This window comes from Colossoma macropomum, unplaced genomic scaffold, assembly GCF_904425465.1.
Source record: "Colossoma macropomum unplaced genomic scaffold, Colossoma_macropomum, whole genome shotgun sequence".
Classification (NCBI taxonomy): domain Eukaryota; kingdom Metazoa; phylum Chordata; class Actinopteri; order Characiformes; family Serrasalmidae; genus Colossoma; species Colossoma macropomum.
The window spans coordinates 17,226,009-17,247,661 of record NW_023494807.1 but is presented as its reverse complement, the minus strand read 5'-3'; the positions used below and the strand labels follow the sequence as shown (position 1 = coordinate 17,247,661).

At 40.2% G+C, this 21,653-nt stretch overlaps 2 protein-coding genes across 2 annotated transcripts in view; both read right to left on the bottom strand.

Annotated features, from left to right (window-relative positions):
- Positions 1–444: 444 nt before the first annotated feature.
- On the bottom strand, positions 445–8,120 carry LOC118797175 (microtubule cross-linking factor 1-like). Its single transcript, XM_036556429.1, has 2 exons — positions 8,057–8,120; positions 445–925 (listed from the first exon to the last, which is right to left on the bottom strand). The coding sequence occupies exons 1-2, from the start codon at positions 8,081–8,083 to the stop codon at positions 698–700; spliced, it is 255 nt and encodes an 84-aa protein (XP_036412322.1). The 5' UTR covers positions 8,084–8,120; the 3' UTR covers positions 445–697.
- An 8-nt stretch (positions 8,121–8,128) lies between these two features.
- LOC118797174 (microtubule cross-linking factor 1) overlaps positions 8,129–21,653 on the bottom strand; it is a 99,226-nt gene continuing 85,701 nt past the window's right edge. Inside the window, 4 exon segments of the mRNA XM_036556428.1 lie at positions 8,129–8,283; positions 12,759–14,271; positions 17,243–17,319; positions 19,661–19,990. Of these exon segments, the coding sequence (XP_036412321.1) occupies positions 8,242–8,283; positions 12,759–14,271; positions 17,243–17,319; positions 19,661–19,990 (1,962 nt within the window). The 3' untranslated portion in view covers positions 8,129–8,241.

The window sequence follows — 21,653 nt, the reverse complement described above, 5'->3', positions numbered from 1 at the left end:
TGTGCAAGCCAAGCTTATTGACTCGCACCACGGTGGGGAACAAAGTAAACACAAGTAAAAAGGAAATGACACATGCATTGATGTGTTTTTTTTTACATGGGGAAAGTGAAATTGGATCGCATCTGGTGGGGACCCATTTTAGTGAAAAGTGTAAATGGAATCCAGACAAAGTATCTCTAGATACAATCCGGATGAAACACATGTAATGTAAGGTGTAAACAGGCTCATGGTAGGGCGTAGTGGCAGTGGTTTTCAAAAACGTCATTCATTTTTCCCATAGAGAAAACTAGCTTAGAACTGGAGCTCCTAATTTGGGCATGATGCAGACTCCTGAATGACAACTTCAGAGGTCTATTACAACACAACCTGGACACATTCATTGTGTACAATAATCCAAGATCTGTGATAAAAATGTGTTGTCCCTTAAAGGAAACTCCAGCGTTTTTCAACCTAATCTCTGTCTGTTGCATCTGTAGCATATAGTTAGTTTCCAAAGACAATAATTTTAATTTTAAAATTATTTTCCACAGTAATCAACCGTATGCTATTAAAAATGGCTGGAGTATTCTGTTAACTGGACACACAGATAGGTTAAACAAGAACGAGTGATGTGCTGTTTGTAACACATCTGTTTTGAGAGTGTAGAAGAGAAGAGGTGAGAAACAGAGGATGTGGTCTTGGCTGGTGCAGGACGTCCTCAGGCGGGGGGCTGAGGTAGTTCCTGACTGGGCTCCTCCATCTCTGGGATGGTCTGAGTGGGTCTGGCAGGCGAAGGGAAGCGGAACCTCACTGTGTGTTCTTTGTGTTTGGGGGAAGAGGAAGGGGAGCGTGCGGCCCAGCGGGATGGGGGCCGGCGGTTGGCGGGACGGGCCGGTCTCAGGAAGCAGGAGTCCAGGGGCGGGGCCACTGGTGACCGCGGGAGGTCCTTCATGAAGGAGACACATTCACACAGTTAGACGGGACAACTTTAAAGCCATGAAGATAAGGAACGTACCTCAAGACTACATGGAATGTTTAGATACACAGAATGTAGAACAGCCAAAGCTGTATAAGCTGTACAATTGAGCTCTCCAGATTGTATTTTCATAGCAACTGTTGCTTGGTTGGACAAGCTTTACAGAAAGCTGTGAAAATCCCATTCAAGCTGATAAAAACTGTACCGTACTCAAGTTTTTGACAAAATACCTACATTTAGAGGGCGCTATTCATTTCCAATATTTATTTTGTTTACATGTGAAAGGTTGAACAATTTTGGGACAGGTCGGGGGTTTTAGCGTTACATAGCTTGATTTATTTTTAATATCATTTTTAATTGTTTGAAATTCTCAGAGACGAATGCTTTTACTGTGATGCATGAACTATGCAGTTCAGTTGCTGTACTGTGAAATTTACTTATAGCTACCCCGCTAAGCTAGCATTTGATGTTCTCCAGAGATGTTAGCTAGCAAAGTCAGACACTGTTTTTATTTTTTTTTTTTTCAAAAAACTGAGTTCTTCCCCACTACTTTTGTACATGTCGCCCCATCCCTCATTTGAATTCAGTAATGCACTCAAAACGTATGTATTTTGGCAAAAACAGAGCTGTCGCTGATTTCACATTAAGTTGAATGGGATTTTTGTCAATGTTTTGTAAAGCTTGTCCAACCTAGCAACAGCAGAGGAATGGAATTGTGGGTGGAGCTGGGGAAACCCAATTGAAATTATTCCTCAAATCTCATGTTCCGATACTGGAGAATTCTGTATAATTCTATAGTGAAGAGGGACTGAGTTTCCCCTTCTCTGTTACACTAACACCACTCTCTCTCGTTTGGTCTCTCTGTTATAATTAGTGCTTTTCTTCAGGCTTTTGGTTTCATCTGAAGGATGGTGAAATCTAATACACGATGCATAATCTTCTGCTAAAAATACACAGCTGTTATGCAGAAACACACTTCCTCTGACCCACTAAAGTGAGCCAGAGTCTAGACCGTTCCCTCTGCACATCCCAGCAGTTAACCTGCCTCTAACACATATTGTAGCGGCTGATGCTGTATTACTGACTGATAAAAACATGAGAGACTGACAGCTAATTGCCTTCAAAGAGACAAATAATTTACATTTAATTAAAATCTGAATTATCTGTATTATGTATGTGCATGATGCATCTGTTTTGAGTTAAAAATTGAATGGGCAGATTTTCAACCTGCATGCACTTTTTACTCCTTATGTCCTTTTGAATGTGTCAAATGTCAAACTTCAAAAGATGGATAATATCTGATGCTCCTAATAAGACCAAGGTTGAGATATGATTTCTGAGGGAGTACTTTGAAGTTTTCCACTGAAAATGTGACAATATGGAATTTGTGGATTCGTTCCTGACTAAAACAACCAAATGACTACTGATAACAGCAGAAATAATGAGGTCATATCTTCACTGAGCCAATAGATCCCACTGGAAACACTGACGCTATACAGATGCAGCATAGCACTCACCAAGCAGTCACGAATTTATGTTCTGAACTCATTATAACCTCATTCAGAGTTACTAATGAGGGCTAGCATTAGCATTACAGTCTCCCAGGAGCAGCTCCTTTATGATTAAAGAAGCGCATTAGATGTGAAATCGTGATGCACAGAGCAAGCAGCTGGAGTTAGAAGTTAGAAGGCCGCACTCTTGCTTTCAGCGCAGCTCCCTGCCGTTAGCATGCAGCAACGATACACACACTTCACCCGGACAGTCCGTTATCACGGGACAGACAGGTGATGGGCAGCAAGTACAGGTAGAGGAAGAAGAGAGAGTATAAAGTGTGTTAGTGCGTAGTCTTCGTCAGTGGGACAGAGGAGGTCGTGTACATAGCCATGTGTTTAGTTCATTACTTAATGTGGGCCCCACTGAAAGAACTGTAAGAGAGTTAAGGACAAAAAATGGAGTAAAATAATAAACAACAACAGACACATGGCAGGACCTATTAGAGACACATTATGATATTAATCACCTATGAAAACACATCCAAACACATCCAAAAAGCTATCAGTGTGTTTTTTTAACACTTAAAAGAGTTGTATCTTTTTTAAACAGCCATTACAGACGACAGCATCATTAGAACGCAGTTCATAAGTTTGGACACATCTGTGCAGAAAAGTTTACTTATTTTTACTTATCTTCATATTTTAGCGCAGAGATCTTAGGGCGTTAGCACTGTTCCTTTATATACGTGTATATATATTGTTGCTGTCGGAACAAAACCTTTTATCTCCAAAATGGTAACTTTACAGGAGAAGGAAAAAACATACTTTACTTTTAATGTAAGTCAATGGAACCAGAATTCTTTCCAAGTAATTTTGGGTCATTTCTTTTGGTCCATTCATCATGAAATTTACACACAATGTTAAGGGCAACAGGCATCAAATTATGTCAAAAACGGAGACAGAAGGTTTTCTTCTGACAGCAGCGAGATCGTGATGCGGATGTGAACGATTCTGAATCAATTAACAGATGTCAAAAATTGATTTTCTAAATATTTAATTTATAATGTAATGTTGACGAAACGCAAAAGGCTGAACTTGGAAGTGAGGAAGTGCAGCGCCCGGACAGTCTGTGGCGGCACACAACAAAAACACTGCTGGATGAGCGAGAAATCCGACCGGCTCCCTCTGCATTAAAAGCCAGGTTAGGTCAGGAGTCACAACCCAAATGATAAGAAGAGCCATTTTGTCCTTTCAACAAAAATCAAACCAGCTTGGGAGCCACAACATTTTATGTCCAGTATGTGATAATATCCTAGTAGAGGCTAAACAGTATAAACGCGAGCACACTTACTTTGCTCTGCTTTAAGCTTTGGCCGCTTTCCTCCCCTTTCCCTCAGGAAACTTTTATTCAAAACTAGAGCAGCTTATTGTAAAATGTCTCTCAGCGTTCGACTGTTTTACGAGGCTGAAGTCGCTTCTTATTTTCCAGCTTCTTGTTCGAATTTCCCTGTTCCACCTTAAATTCTGATTGAGGCGCCGAATGTAAATGCGACACCATTTAAGGTGGAACGGGAAAATTCAAAAGAGAAGCGACTTCATCTTCGCAACTTTTTAGAGAAAGACAGTCTCTCATTGCAGATTTAACGTACCAGGAAACCAACTGCGCTGCTTATGAATGCGAATAATGCATCGTTGCTATGTGACCTGCAGTCTGCACGCCAGTGCTCAGTTGTTGAGAAACAGGGCTTTCGCTCTATGTTGCACACGTCCCGTCTCGGAGACATTTTACTGACACAGCGATCCCTGAACTCTCTACAACGAGACCAAAACCGAAGTTATAAAATCACTAAAGAAAACGGGTAGAATAGCTGTAACGTGATGCGTGGACATCCATTACCACTGGATCTTTTGTCACCGTAACTGCGCATTTTACCGCAGATGAGTGGCAGCAGCTTCTCATGTGCTCCAAACAAGAGCACTGAATGAGAGTCTTCCAGTTCACTTGCCACATCACTTCCATTTGATTTATTAATAAGAGATATTAGAAGTAAATTCATTATTGATTATTACAAATACTTTGGTTTAAAAGTACCAAGTCACTTTAAATAACAACACTGAGTTACTTAGTCACTTTAAAATGTATATTGTCTCTATATTCTGTGTATATTCTGTGTATATTTTGTGTATATTTAATATATTTCAGTTGGTTTTCTTGTATTTTTATTTTTACTTATTTACTTTCTGTAGAGTGATTAGCTGAGCCTCACCACAAGCATTTCAATGCATAAATGTCCTGACATGTTGTGCAAATGACAAATAAACTTGAAACTTGAACTCGAAACTTGAGCTCACACAGTGAGAAAATAGAAATATAATATATATAAATAAAAGGGCGGCATGGTGGCGCAGTGGGTAGTGTTGTCACCTCACAGCAAGAGCGGCCTGGGTTCGATTCCCGGCCGGGCGACCAGGGTCATTTCTTGCAACATGCAGTCAAGCTGATTGGACATGCTAAATTGCCCCTAGGTGTGAGTGAGTGTATGTCTGTCTGTCTGCCCTGCGATGGACTGGCGACCTGTCCAGGGTGTATCCTGCCTTCTGCCCAATGACAGCTGGGGTAGGCTCCATGACCCAGAAGGATAAGTGATTTAGATTATGTATGTATATATATACACACACACATTTTACTCCTATTACTGACATATTTTGTCTAGCACTATGTCACGAATGAAACCATGAAGGGAGATTTAACTAACTTAGAATTAGAATAATAGCTAAACTAGCTACAGCTAAATTACAGCCATGCCCGATGCTGAATCAGGTTTCTCGTAAATGCAGCACTCTATTTTTGTTTTAAACACTGTAATCATCAGCCTAAACTGACATTAATTTGTGTAACAAATCGTGGTGTTTGGTGAAGCAAATTAAGCCATCAAATGTAAATATGTAGCTGCAAAAAAGATGTGAAGGCTGGATTTAAAGATAAATTGTAAATGTGATGGGCTACAGTACTTGTTTTTAAAGTAATAGTGAAGACATCAAAACTATCAAATAATGCATGTAGAGTTATGATGTGACCAAACATGTCAAAAAACATCTGTCTTGTACTAATCTTCTATTTTACATACTTCAAAGTAGCCCCCTGTTGCTTTGATGCAACTTTACACTTGGCATTCTCTCGGTCAGCCTCATGAGGAGCCACCTGGGATGCTTTTTTCTTTGTTTTTATCATTTCATGAAAACCATTAACATACAGACGGGCATCAAATTAAAGGAAAAAACCTGCATAAATGAGTGCAGGGACTTCCAGTCAGATATACTGCTCTATACAATTAGCTACCATGCTCTGTGGAATGTTTAGTGTCAACAGGCCCAGTGACCTCGATTTTGGATCAAGATGACAAGAGGAAATGCAATAAGTGACTTTAAAAGAGCGTTTATCACTGGAGAATGGATGGCAGGTTCAGTCACATAGACTGCTCAACTGTCTAGTGTTTAAGTAGAAACAGTGACTAAAATGACATCTACATTTAGATCTATGGGACAGACATCAGGAAACTTGGTTGGAAATTGTAATCAAAAGAACATTCAGTGACTGTGATGTTTGTGCATTAATATGAACAGGAGAGCAGCTGTTACTTACTCAGGTGACTGAGAATGTTAATGCCATGAAAGATATTATAGGATGTTAAGTATATTACGAAGACAAATGCACATTTGAGATTTGAGAACAGACACTGTTCTACAGAAATGCAGAAAAATGTAATCTGGTCAAATCATCCTTCACCACATTCTCCACGAGTGGGAGAGTGAATGTGCAACATATATTAAAAGAACAATCCAGGCCTGAATGTTCGAACCCAATGGTGAGGGAGTCAAGTGGCTCTGTTATGCTGTGGGGGGCATTTTGCTGGCATGATTTAAGTCCAGTTGTCCCCACAGAGGGAAGGGTCGCTACAAATCAGTACAAAGTTATTCTGACTGATCTCTTTTATAGTGTGATATACCGTTTCTGTCCTGATGGGAGTGGTCTCTTCCAGCTTAAAAAGGTCCCCTATCCACAAGGCATGAGTTGGAGCAATGGTTCCCCACCCTGGTTCTGGAGGACCCCCTGTCCTGCACATTTTATGGTATTCCCTGATCCCAACACGCAAATCCCTTCCTTTGTTGAAGTAGTTGAAGTAGCTGAGTTGAAGTAGCTGTTTTAGAGCAGGAAAACATGTGCAGGGCAGGGGGTACTCTAGGACCAGGGTTGGGAACCACTGTGAGAGCGCTCTCCAGCACCATCAACAAAACACCAACTAAGGGAGTATTTTTGGAAGAATCGTGTTCCATTCCCCAGTACAGTTCCAGAAGTTTGTAGAATCTATACCAAGGTGCACTGAAGCTGTTCTAGTGGCTTGTGGTGGCCCAGAACCTTACTAAGACACTTTATGTTGTTTTTTCCTGACACTCATCTGTCCATCTGCCTATTCAGTCTACTGCAGCTGAGCTCCACCCATTTATGCTGGATCTCAGAGATAACAAAAGATAGATAGATAGATAGATAGATAGATAGATATAGATAGATAGATAGATACTTTGTTGATCCTGAAGGAAATTTAGCAAAACTAAATTTTTAAAATAAAAAAAAATCTTTAAATTAAAAATTAGCAAAAATAAAATATAAGAAAAATGTAAGATATTTAAAGCTGCACTATGCAACATTTTTGTTAATAATTGAAAGAAGCGGAGAAATAATATGCTAAAATATGCTGCGAGTCACCCTGTAAATCCTGAAATAATAATTCAAAAGTCACGTAATTTATAAGAGGCATCAGGATCGATTCGGCAGGTGTTTCTCAGACTACGTCATACATCTTTACATATTAACGTCATATGTGCAGACTCAAAAAGAAGATCTGGCTCCATGTTTAGGTCTCAAATGCAAAATCAACGTTACACTGATGAACATGATAACAATATTAGATAATTCACTTACATCCTTGGAAGACACGTCCTTCGCCAAGTTTTGACTAAGTTCTCTTTGAAACATCTTTCAACACACTTGCAATCACCAGATTCATCCACTCGGGCAAGAAGTCTAAAGCACAACCCACATTACAAAATGTTCTTCCACACATTGCGTGCCATTACACCTTTCCACCAGAGAGGTCTCCAAATCCCCAAAAGTTACATAGTGCAGCTTTAAGAAATAAATTTAGACATAGCCATCAACTTAAATGCATTTAAGCATAAATTGGAGAAACATACATCAGGTGTGTCCAAACATTTGTCTAGTGCTGTGTATTAGCAATGCAGTCAATCATCAAACTATAAGCCTTTGCTCTGCTAGCTTTTTGGATAAAGGTTTTCAATTCTTAATGAAATTAACTGATCACACAACGATGCGCATGCTCGCACCTACACCAGGACGGTAAAAGAAGTGAGACACAAAAGATAACACGCACCACGTTTCCCACAACACCTGGCAATGATCCCCATTCTCTGTGAGAATGATGCATGCAGTGGTGGATTGGTACGGCTGTGAGAGAGGTCCATAAAACGCAGCGTGACTCGACACGGGTGAAGCCACTGTGAGGTCAAAGGTCATAGAAGAGGAACTTACAGCATGGTGTGTGCGCGCGAGCGCCATTATAGTCCCCAGGGAGCAGTGAGTAAGACAGTATGGTTCTGGAGGCAACCCGGAGAGGGAGACAGGGGAAAACACTCATCAGCACAAAACACAATCGCATCAGATACAGGAGATGACTGGCAAAAAGGGCCTGTGTGATAAGACTCCATGACGAAAGATCACTGCAGCCTACAGGTGGTCCACTCCTCTTTCTGTGGAACCTGTAAAAGGGGCGAGGGGGGTTTTGGCATGACCATCCTCACTGTCCATTCAGAGGAATAACACATTAAGTGTACTGTACATGAGATGTTACATCTGAACACTATGCACACTATGAACACTATGGTAGCTACTGTGTATCAGGGCCTGACCGATATGAACCTTTTGTGACCCATATGGATACTGATTTTAAAGGGGAAGTCCAACAATTTTTCAAAATTTCTGTACAATTACACAGTTGAGATGTAAACATCTTAAAAGTCGTTTCAGAGTCTGTTAATGTGTTCCCTGCATTTCAATTGTAGAGAAACTCATCAAGTCAGAATTGTTTGGAGTGGCGGTGATAGAAACCAGATGCCCGAAGTGTTTAATGCCTCTATAAGCTACGTCATAGAAAGTTATTACACAAAATGGTTATGAATGCATTGGTAGATGCCTGAGACATTGTTTTTATACGTTTTGCCATGAAATTTAATTTTCAAAGTATATGAAGGGCAGAGGTAAATGAGCATAGGCAAAATAGTACATCAATAAAATATTTTTTTTGGATTTTACCACCAACACTATTTTATCACGAACAATTTTACATGCAAAAACGTGTAGGTTCACTGGTCATTTGGGATAGTTTGTGTTGCTGATATCGCAACCCCTCGTTCACCCATCACAACTGTAAATAAATCAGAGTCAGTAAATTTCTCTACAATGAACCATTTCACATCAAATCACACTTTGTTTACATCACAAAACTTTTGAAAAAAAAAATGGTGGAATTCCCCTTTCTAAAAATTCAGATATCTGAAAATATTTCAACTGACAGCATTTCTTAAACTGAAATAAAGAGTGGAAACACACTTCTAAAGCATAAATATACAGCAAAATTCATAATGATAACCTTTTTTTTTTAACAATGATTGAACTCAGCTATTAGAAATACACACAGTTTTCATTTACAAGACTATTTAGGTATTTTGGTATTTCTTCTGATTGTATTTCAGTAACGTTTAAGCTAGCTGCACAGCGTTTCTCTGTGAATTTGCACACATCAGGATACCTAAACTACAAGTTTCACCTCCTCCTTACACGGCTTCTTATTTCTCAGTAAAGTAAATATTAGATGAATTAGTAGTGTAACTGCAAATAGGCATTCTTTCACGTTCTCTCGCTGTCTTCTTTCCTCTCTCTCACTCTCCTGCTGCCCCGACCCTAGCTGCAATCATGTAGCGGTCGAATTCAAAGCACGTTGTTTTTTTGAAGCACGCTGTTTTTCTTTGTAAATGGATAGAAATATACCTGTCATACACCCGGCTGTACCGCCAAGGTATAACCTATGTGCGGGAAACACTGTGTTTATGTCTCAACGCAGTATCGGCATTGGTAGATATATACATGAGAAATATATTGGATATCGAAATCGGCCAACAGTTCGTTTCATATCGGCGCATCCCTAGAATCTGAATTCCAGTCGGGTGGACTGTGTGAACTGTAATTTTACTGATCCAGATCCTGACCTGTTTATCTACTTATTGTGGTTTGTTTTTTTGTCATAATCCACATTCAGCATTTCTAGTTACTGTACTGAGTGCTGTCAAGCATCAGACTTACTGATGGGCTCTTTAAAGATTAGTGGACTCATCACTCAACTTAACAACAATACCATTTCCAAACATTAATGCCTTGTACTTAAACCAATGATCTGTTAGTTAAACCCCGCTACATCATGATCTGCCATTCTGACCTAAAATATAAAAGCCGATTGTAAAAATTATTATAAATGAATCATCCAATCACGATACTATATAACGTTACCCTCCAATCATACAGTCTATATGTGTTGACAAACATCTCTCAAGTTCACTCAATGTGTTGGTCTTCCAAATGGACCATATTTAACAACTGACACCAACAGTAGCTACACAATTCATATAATCAGCAAGCATTAAAGCAACTGTGTTTCCTGTAGGCAGAAGCACAAGTGCGCAGCAATAAAATGATAAGCAACATACATTACTAACTGTTAAGCTGCAGCACAGCATTGCGGTCCCATGCTTTTCAGCCAGAGGCGCACAAAGGCATGCGGTTTAGATCCATCAATATATGGGGTTTACACCATCAGCATGATGGGATCAAAGCAGCTGACACTGGCTACGGGCCACTGGCATTCCACTTGTCATTTAGGACAATATAAACCCTTAAACCGCAAGGGCTCACATGTGGATCCACACTTCAATTTCTCAGCCATGTAACTGTATAATAATTTTATAGTAGTTACTGAAGTACAGTTATATGCAAATGTTTGAACACCACTCAGTCTAATTACTATCTAATTTTGTTGATTTTCTAAATGAAAGTATGTCTTACATTATCAGAACAAAATGAAATATTCCATTCTTCTACAAATTTTAGTGCACAATTTCTATTTGCTGAGTTTAACATATTGTAAAAAAAATTACCAAACATACAAAATGATAAAAAATTAAATATATAAAACGTGCCACACTTTTTGCACCGTCCACATTTATTTTTTGATGTTAAATTAAGCGAATGAACAGTAATTGTGCATTAAAGCGTGCAGTAGTGCGTTCCCTGTAGATGATGTGTTAACTTATTTTCACTCAGAAAATCAACAAAACATGTAATTTAACCAGGGGTGCCTACACTTTTGCATTCAACTGCAGCAGTTATTACAGCTGGCCCGAATAATTTGAATACTCAAGTCCTTGTTTGTTAGGTTGGTATTCATTTCTCTATTTAGTATTTGAAAGCTTTGTCTTTTTAAGCCATAAATTATAGTCCAAACTAAACTTCATTAGCGAAGGCCTTTAGATAAACCGGTGATTGTTAATATATGCAAAATGTTAATTATATCTGGTTTAGTTTAGAATACATCACCAGGCTTCTACATCACCTCACCACATAGTGCAAACCACTTTCATTGTGACTAATGAAGCTAAAACAACAAAGAAGCCTCAGAAAGGATTTGCGTTATGTTGGAACACTTTCTTATTGCTAATAAGAAAAATGATCGGTGAAAACTTTGTAGTATGAGATTGTTATGCCATGGAGGCACGACATGTCTGATAAATTTTTTCACAAAATTACTATTACAAGATACCGTGTATCAGAGGACAGTTTCCTTCACACATTGTTAGTACAGCGCAGGAGCTGCTCTGCAACTACCACACCAAAAAGATCATCATATTTTAGTAAATTATTATTTTATATAAAATTTAGAATGCAGTTAAATGTTCCAATGTGTGATTTGACTGTGTGTCTTGGAGACATGGCTTCTTAATAAAAACAATGCATGACCACAAATTACTAAGCATAGGAATGGGATCCTAATACCCTGGCCACGACTCAGTAAGGCATGGCAACGAGATAGTTAAGTTGCGGCCACAACTTACTAAGGTATGGGAACTACTTTGTTATCTCATTCCCACAACTTAGAAACATGCACAGGTACTCAAGTACTCAGTTAACTGCTGGAGGTGCCAGGATTTGAATACTGAAATCAGTAGTCAGGTATTTGTTCCGTTTCAGCACAGGAAGACTGAGAAAATATACAGACTAACAGTCCAACAAAATGCCAATCTTATGTTTTAAAAGGACTGTAAAATGTTATGGTTTTGCTCGCATTTGTGAGCTGTGAGTGTTGCCAAGGATGCATTGTTAAGGATGTGAGAACGCAAATGTAGCACAGCATTACTGCTAACTAAGCTAACTACTCTAGCTGATGTTGGCTAGGTCCAGAAACAGTAGAAATATGTTACTGACAAGCTGGCGCATCGTCCTCATCAGCATTCAGTTTTGTAACCGCTGTAATTTTAGCTCATCTGAAGAGGCCTCTGTTTTATCAAACACGAAAACTACTGATCTCCCTCTGCGTTTTTTAATAATAATGTGTTTTTAAATGTATTCTGACCAAAGTACCTGTTTTGGGTGTTCCTCACGGTTACTCGACATGCGTTCATTAACTCTTAGGGATATTCGAATTTCAAAATTAGAATTAAAAGAAATAAAAAAATCTGAATGCACATTCATAGACTTTATGATCTTAATTATCTTGTTCCTATGTCTTACAAAGTCATGGCCACACCTATCCTATTTATATGCCTTAGTAAGTTGTGGGCATGCAAGAATGGATGTCACCAGTAGGGCTCCTGAGTGTGAACTGAAACATTGATCAAGATGGAATAGTATCTGTTCCAAATGCCGACTACAAACGCTTTAAATATTATTGTTTTTAAGGGTAATTTTGAGAACAAGTATGCAGCGACTCATTCTGCAATATCTGCAATATTCAAGTATTTGAAGCCTGCAAAATGGTATTCGGGCCAGCCAGAGTTTATTATAGTGGATAATATGTCTAAAGATTAATAATACACCAAGAGTTTAAGGGGTTTCAAAGTTGCACATTGCTTAAGAAAGCAATCTCACAGAACGTGTGATTGTGTGCTTGAGTACAGTCTATTTTTACCTCAATGCATCCAGGTTTGTCCGCGTCTCCTGTCCTGCTCTGGGATGTCCCGCCTGAACTGGGCGGCCTCTTCTCGTCCCTGAAGCCCTGCTCCAGCATTTTCTTATTCAGAATCCGTGCTGCGTTCTCCGCTAGCGTGTAGCCGGGCGGAGCTGATAGATCCTGTCTGATGCTAACTGTTTCGAGGGTCTTCTCGTCCTGCGATTCGACTATGAGCTGCACAGGGCTGGGCGAGCGGCCCCGGGACACTTTCAACAACTCCTGTGCTGCTCCGTAACTACCCGTGGGCCCGCTTTCAACAGGCCGGGAGCGGCTAGGTGACCTGTTAAACTTTTGTTGTGAGTCGTAGGTAACAGGTGTGTGGTCAATGATGTTGAAGAGGCTTGACAGACCGTCGTTGATGGTGGTGTGGACGGGGCTGTCACGGGTGGTGGTGGAGCGGGCCCAAGCTGACTCACTGTTGCCCTTGGGTGGCTGGGAGGCGACTGCAGGTGTCGGGGCTCGGGATGGGCCACCGGATGCCTCAGGTTTAGCTGTGGGGGCAGTGGAGGAGGGTTTGCGCTGCAGCTTGGGAGAGCCATATTTCGGTGAGCAGCAGGGGCGCTCGAACTTGCCCTGTGCCACAGGAGAGTACTGCACCTTCCTGAGGCTACGTGAGGGTGAGGAAACTGGTGTGGAGCCACCCCCCTTTGGCGTGAGGCAGCGATGGGGGCTGCTGGTGAGGGCTCGAAGGGCCTCAGTCTGCAGGCCCACGCTGATGGTCTGGGTGGTCTGTGTCCCACGTGTGGTGAAGCCATTGGTCTGGCAGGATGCATCCCGTAGCTGGGTGGGGGCGGAGGCCGTGCTGGAGCGGATAGCGTTGCGGACAGAAAAGGCCACCTCCTTCATGTCATCGCTCAGATTGCGGGACAGCTCCAGCTCCAGCGAGGATGCATAACCCAGACCCGTCTCCAGATGGTGTCCCCTCAGCTCACAAGGCCATCTGCCTCCAAAAACGTCCTCCCCCTCCCCTGCCTTGGCTTTGCTCACTTTGGAAAACATGTACTCCTGCTCTGAAGGCCCAGGGGCTGCCCTCTCGCCCCGAGTAGGGCTGTGAAGGACGCGGACCCCAAAATGTTCGGATCCAGAGGCACCCCTCAGAGGCAGCCTCTGGCAGTGCTCTGGGCTGCTCATGGTGTTGGTGGTCAAGGTGGCGCTTGTGGTCAGGTACCAGGAGGCCGGCTGAAAGGCTTCTGATGGAGGGTCCGGGGGTCTGCGGGAATCTGCCCGCTCTGCCCAGGCCTCCACTACCGTTGGGGGCAGCGCAGGGCCTGGGATGGGGCAGGAGGCGAGAGATGCTGCAGGGAGGTCCCAACCTTTGTTGTTGAACTCCTCAATGTATTTGAGGTCATCTGGAGAGAGAGGTGGGGTGGCCTCGTCCCGTCCGTGCTCACCCGACTTGCTCTTGTCTGGCAGGAAGGGAGAGCTGTCCATCAAACGCTGGAAATCACTCATGGAGCAGACAGACTTCGCCCTGTGGAGACAGTTTGATAGTGTTGGCACAAGGTTAGAGCAGAGTAGTGTTACTGTGACCTCCAATTGAGAATATTTAAAAGGAAGGATATCCAGTTCTGGTCCTGGAGGGCTGGTATCCAGAACAATTTGGTGATTTTCCTGTTCAAACACACCTAGTTCAACTCTATTAGCATGTTCAATTGGTGTGTTTGAGCAGCCAATCGCTAAACTCTGCTGGACAGCAGCCCTCTAAAACAAGAATGGAAAACTCCTGTTCTAAAGAGTTCTAAAGTGTCATCTTTAGTTTAGTAGAACCTATCCCAAGCTCAAGGTCGCATATTCTCCCTTTCAACCATCCAATAAACCATCTTCTATTTTGTTTTTTCAATATTAATCACTTGAAAGTATGTCATTCTACATGATCATGTGATGTGTTATTGCAAATTTGATTGGCTCCATGAAGCTGGGACGCTTGCAACTGTTGCAGGTGAGTTTCACATGAGTTGCAGGATGCAATTTATTTTCATGTAGTTTGCATATTTGAAAATGAAATGATAGATAATATCGCTAACGTGGATAGATAATATTACTAATGTGAATATTTAATATATACAGTCTAAATGTATTACTAATGTGGATATATATTAAAGCCTGTCAAGACTACTGAATAAAGATGTGTTTGGGAGCTGACAGTGCCAACACTATCTGATCTGCCTTAGCGAAAAAAAAGCCAGAATGCCCATTATTTCCAAAACATTGCATGCATTTTTTTTCACATCTTTAGTGGTCAAATACTTGAGTGGGCATCCATATACCTGGGCAGACTTACAAAGTATAACTTGAAATATAAAAGTGTGGGAAACTCTCATCAACAACATGATTCAACATTAGAGAGAGGGTGAAAACAAAGAAAAAGACAAGCCTTGAGTAAAAATGATACTGAAGAATTGGTGACTCATGGAAGCTGAACTACAAAGAGTCTACTCTTAGTATACTTTTGGGTGTGAGTGGTATGTTTGTGATATATGTTTCTTTCTATTTAATTATTCCCTGTTTAGCTCTAGCTTGATGACAAGACAGCAGCACCAATGTGGAAGGACATGCACTTCCTCCAGTGCGTGGGAATTCAGCCTCTGCATCTCGCTGAAGCGCTGAGCACACAGAACTGCAGAGAATGCTTAGCGCTTGACTGCGCAATATGATGCAGACGCCCGACTGGCGGGCAACACTGCATACCAATGACAGAAACAAGGGAGAAAGTTTTCTTCTCCTAGTGAAAATCGGGCCCAGCTGGGATTCAAAGCTGAAGCCCAGCTCCTAAGGTACATCTTTTAAAAGTCTGAGGGAGATTCTTTAGGCCTGTGTTTAAGTCAGTCACTACCCAAATGATTGCTGATGAGATCTGTGGGCCATTATATAGAACGTGATTAAACATTTGGCCAGCTGGCTGAGATTATCTGGGCCATATCCTTTCTGAAAGCTTTTCATTCACATCCTCCAGGGAGGCTAGAAAAGCAGCACCAAAAAAATAAATACTACATAAATAATACACTCTTATTCCTGAACTCCTTTGGCAGGAAAACTAGTATCACATCACTTTATGATGTTTGTATTGGTCAGAACCAATGCCACCATACCACGGACAAAATACAGAAAACTGTCGAGTTAATATCACAATTCAGTTTAATTAATTTTTTTATCTAAATCTTCCTCTTTAGTTTAGTTGTGGCCAGCTCCTCCCCACTAATTAGGTTAGGCCTCCCTCCATATGATGCTACCAAGCTGGGATGGTGAAGGTTAGTACATGCGTGAAGCACCACCACATCTTTTCAAACTGCAGCTAATGCAATGTCACTAGACAGCTCAACACACTTAGAGAACACTAAACTATCAATTCTGTCACATCAGCTAACAGACAGCCGCGATGGCTAGCACTGCACTGTGTGGAGGGAGGAGAAAGTGAGGCCAATTACACTCTCTTCGACTCCTGGCCATGGATGGCTGTGGCATCAAACTCATGACTATTTCGTCTTTATTCCACAAAATATTGAAAATCTGGTCAGTAAGCATTCATTTACAGAGAAAAACACTACATACCTCTCCTAAAGCAAGCCCAGACGTATCATTTAGATTGGTTAGCTGTACTTTATTATGTTAAATCAAGTGCACTGCTGCAGGAATTTGAACAAATTTACGAGGTCTAGGAAATCTGGAGGTGTCCAGGTAAAATTTGTAACCAAATTTTGTTCTTCAAACTAGCTCATATCAACTACTATTTTCAAAATAATATTTTTGTTACTTCTTTTTAAATGTATGTTTACTGCCAAGATAAATGGTTTTAAACAATGTGCTTCGGTACACGTTTGCACATTAATACATATATGTATATGTATTGCATGGGTAATCTTCTGATTATCCAGCAATTTTAATTTTGATTCAAAAATGTAGGAAAGGTTCGGCAAAGAGATAAAGTCCTAGATCTAGATTGTGTAAGGGGTTTATTCTTAGGGTTAAATATGAATCAAAGCTGCTGTAACCTAATATAAACAAGCAGTGGGGAACACTGAGTGATAACTGTGTTCTTTGGTGACACTGCAAAAAATAATATCTTGTCAGGTGAAATCACTTTATATCTAATTTTTCGTTATGAGACTGCAGTAACCATAAAATTATTCAATTTATTTCTAGACTTTTAACATGTTTTAAGTGATTTTATCAAGTGATTATCTAACTAAATTGGCAGATAATCTATCTTGTTTTAAGAAATATGCTTGAAACAAGCCAAATTTTCTGTAAATATGTGAGATAATCACTTGGTAAAATAATTTAAGACAAGTCTAGAAATAGGTTACATATTTTGTATCCTACAACAATCTCAAAATGGGAAATTTTAGATATATCACAATACTTCATTTAGATTAATTTACCCAAAAAGATATAATTTCTTGCAGTGTAGAACATGCACACAGACACATGAACACACAGAGTACCTGAGGAGGCTCCCACTGCTCAGCTCTTCCTCCCCATACAGTGCAGGATCTGCTCTCTCAGAGATTTCATTCAGCGCCTGTAACACAGACCACAGTTAGAGCATGTGCACACACACTTTTACATTCATACGCATTCGACACACACGGGTAGACTAAGGCTGTGTTCAGACCTGGCAGGCTTGTTGATTAAAATGAACCCTGGTGTGATTGTTCTGTTCAGTAGAGCAAGTGAAAACACTGCCATCCGAACTATAGTGCACAACAAATAAGTGGACTGAGACCGTTTAACAGGTCAGTCTCAGTTTGCTTCAAATGCACTCTGATACGGCTTCTTTAAAGTATGAACACAACACAGACCAAAGATGTCTAAACGGACCAAAGACAGAATCTACCGCTGCTTTGTGGAATAGGTGAGTTTCTGATGCTGTTTTGACACGTTCATGTGTTTCATCATCACTTCATAAGCTCTGAATCGGTAAACATAGAATGGATAGTTTGGGTTTTAAAACGAGGCTGAGGCACATTTGAAGTCATTATAAAACAGTTGATATACACAATTGACTACACACATAAATTAGATTATGTAGTGAGGCGCCAACGTTTCTCCGTTTTGTAAAAGCAGTAAGCCACTCATCTTATCTCATGCTGCTCCGTGTTGTGCAAAATCATGGTAACACAGTGGCTTATTGCTATAATATCACAAGACAGATAAAACAAGACATAAATAAAACCAATGAGCCCAGACAGAACAGAAAACGGCATGACTCAGAAAGTTTGGTGGACAGCTATTGTAAATCATAAAATCTGCCCATGCAGTTGTGACCTTTCACCTTTTGTTTACATCTTTTGGTTCGATGTTAAATATGTCAGTGTGAAAGGTAAGCAAACCTGAACTAAAGTGTAACAATGTATCATTTTCTGCTTGGTTCTGCAAGTATAAATGCACCCTAACAGTCATATCTGCAGCATTTTGACCAATAATTAGCTCATCAGGTGACCCTTAGCAGTCACAGCTGTTTCCAGCAATAATATATCAACTATTTCTCATAGCTCATAGAAAAAATCAGAGAAATTATGGTGAAAGTGTGGATTCTTAATGTTCAGTCAATACCACATCTGTGTCTGTAAGTAGATGAGATATTTTATTATGATTTGAATTTGATGAGAAGTTAGGATTGTGTGTATGCTTTTGTTCTGCAGGTCAAAAAAACAGTTTACATATTTATTTATATTTTTTTAATTCTTGCATTAGCCACGTTTACATGCAGCCTAATAATCCGTTAATAATCCGAACAATAGCTCAGTTGGAATAGCATGCGTCCATGTATACACCTCAAGCAGAATGGACTAATCCGAATTGAGGCTATTCGGAATACAACTTCTATCCAATTGAACAAGGTGGGTAATCGTGTAAATAATCTGTTAAAAGGAAGAATAATAACCATGTAAACGCCTGTATCCAATTACATCCCCAATCGGAAAGTTTAAGTACGATCTGCGCATGTGCGCTCACATCATAGCGAAAGTTCAACATAGCGGGAGCAAAAACTGGTCTGCAGAGGAGACAAAGTTTATGCTTTGAACTATAAAAGACTGCGGTGGGACGGGCGTCCAACCCATGTGCCTCAGAACACGACGTCTTCCTCTCACCTTTCTTTAATAAGTACATCTGAAGTAAATTATCCTAAATCTGCCGTAATTTTAAGCAATTTGAAAACACAAGCACTACTCACTGCTGCTCGTCTCACTCTGACTGGACTCATGCGATGCTTGTTGTCATGGTAACATCTATACTAAGTGGTACTCTACATGTGCATAATTTTGTATTGGATTACTTGTAGTGTGCATGTAAAAGGCGATTTGTATCAGACTGTTGAGCAGAGGGAGCATATAAACACCTCAGTCTTAATCTATTATTGGAATGGATTCAATCTGATTGGCAAAAATCTTTGTATGTAAACAGCCATTAAAACAAATGGCATGTTGACAGTGCAGACTCAGACCTGTCAATACACAATGTAAATCACATGCAAATGTTATTCATTGCATATGTAAGTGCACTAAAAAGTGATGCAGTGAATTTACTTGACTTAAATATGTACATAATTGCCATATTAATAAAATACATTGTCAACATTATCATATTATCAACAGAATTATTGCCAAAAGTAAGGAAACCGAAGGATAAAATGTGTTGCTGCAATATATTTCAGTCATGTGAACATGATATGAACAATTACATCAAGTAAACTCAATGCATCACTTCAGTCTAATGTAAATATGTGATTTTCTTTAAATAATTCTGTAATGTTGATACAACGTATATGACAAAAGCACTCTACACTTTTTAGTGCTAAACCATTCAGCTCTTAAAAAAAACACTGTCTTATGGACCTTCCTCCTACAGCAGTGTCTTACCTCATTTAGGCAGGGGAACCTCTTCTCACTCTCCAGTCTGGATGGAGGAGGCACCTCTGCTTCGCTGGGTGGGTCCAGGGATAGAGCATCCAGGAAGAGGCTCTCTGGGGGTCGGAGGCCCTCACTGGGCCGCGTCCTCCCCAGCCCCCTCTCTTCCAGAGTGGCTTCTGAGTCCGAGTGGGAGCGGGACGGCACGCAAGGAGCTGCACGGGGAGATCGAGGAGACCTGGGGGCCTTACAGGGACTGTCCTGAGGTGAGAAGACATGTGGGACTCCGCCTTCTGACAGAGGAACCCCCTCAGAGTGACGGAATGGGAGCTCCCGCTGCATCTATAGGGGAGAGATGAGAGAAAAAAGAGGGAGGCAGAGAGGAGAGGTTGTCAGATTTACTTCACAGGTACACTTTGTTTGGTTACAGTTTGTAAAAGATTTACAGCTGCTTAGTTAAATAAAAGCTGCATGCACAGTAAATCTTGCAGATTATGAGGATGTAAAACAGTGAGTTATGATTACAGAATAATCTCTCGTTTATAAGGATGTCAACAAATCACCCAATATAGCCTTTTCTTCCTGACCTCTTCCTGCACTCACTGAGTCAGCTAACACTAACTCAGCTATCGCTTACAGACAGACACTACAGGTCAAAAGTTTTACAACATCCCCATTTTTCCAGTTTTTATTGACATTTTAGAAATTTAAGTCCAGTGAATAACCTGAAATAGTACAAAGGTAAGTTGTTAACTGCAAAAAAACAAAAACAAAAAACAAAACTGAACAATAAACTGGCACATTTTACAATAACAAAAAAGGTCTTTCTTCAAGGCACAAGTCACTGATTGGTTAACAACTTACAGTTGTTCTGCAGCAATGAAAGTTCCAACTTTTGTTGAAAACTTACAAACCCTCTGTCTGCTGTCTTTGAGTTTTTGCATGTAATGCTGATAGTAAATAATGGTAAATCTGAAAAAATATGTTTTCTTTGGGGACCATTTTACTTTACAACTCTCTGCACGTACCCCTCCGCCATGAATGGATATAGCAAAACATGTTTTATGCCAAAACGATATCTCAAAACTATCACAAAACAACGTCTCAGGCATTTATTTCAGCACTCAGTGAGTTTCTGCCAGTAGATCACCTTATAACTTTAGAACAAATAAAAATAAACATCTATTTAATAAAAAGTAACAATAATTTCTTTTTTTTTTTAGTTTGTTAGATGTTAGCAGGCACTAAAAGGGAGCTTTTAGAGGCACTAAACTCTTCAGACGTCTGCCCTGTCACCACCCTTTGAACAATTCTGACTTGGTAAGTTTCACATTAAACCACTTTGAATGCCGTGTTTAAACTTTTTGTGATCAACTTTTTTTTACCTTTTAACAGATATGTAACTTACATTCCTGTTCACTGCAGACAAACATGAATAGGTACGGTCAAGATCACAGTCTATGCTAGTACAAATATAAACACTGTCACAACAAATAAGAAATTAAGTGTAGGGTGAGTTTTGTGGGCATTTATTTTATGGGATAGTACTAAACTCTTAAGAGCTGATTTAAGCCACATATTCGGATTAAACCAATTTTTAGCAGCAGTTAGACCCGCAAGATTAATCGTTTTTGAGTTAATGTGAAGGTGAAGAGACTATCATCATTTACTGAAATGAGACATGGATTTTTGTTAATAGGAATTTCAAGCATATCAGACAATGTGGACAATATATAGTCCCAGAATTTGCTAATCTCACTGCAATCCCAAAACATATGCAGAAAAGTGCCGACAGAATCTGTGTTCCAAACAGTACAATAAGGTCTGAGAACCCTGCCCAAGTATGGTGTGGAAGTTAAATCAGGTGTGGTAGTGACAGATTTGAACAAACAGTGCAATGGTTGGAAGCATGGAGGAAAAATCAGGAACCAAATCTGTGATCTTCTACTAGCTCAAAACATCTAAGTTTTTCAAAACAAGAAATTCTTTTCACTTTTTCTTAAAT

What these genes read in the sequence shown, in the direction of transcription:
- LOC118797175 (XM_036556429.1), bottom strand. Translation starts at nt 8,083, where the DNA reads ATGGCGCTCGCGCGCACACACCATGCT. An exon ending in TCGCGCGCACACACCATGCT is followed by an intron (nt 926 to 8,056) that starts GTAAGTTCCTCT and finishes TCCTTCATGAAG; the next exon opens with GACCTCCCGCGGTCACCAGT.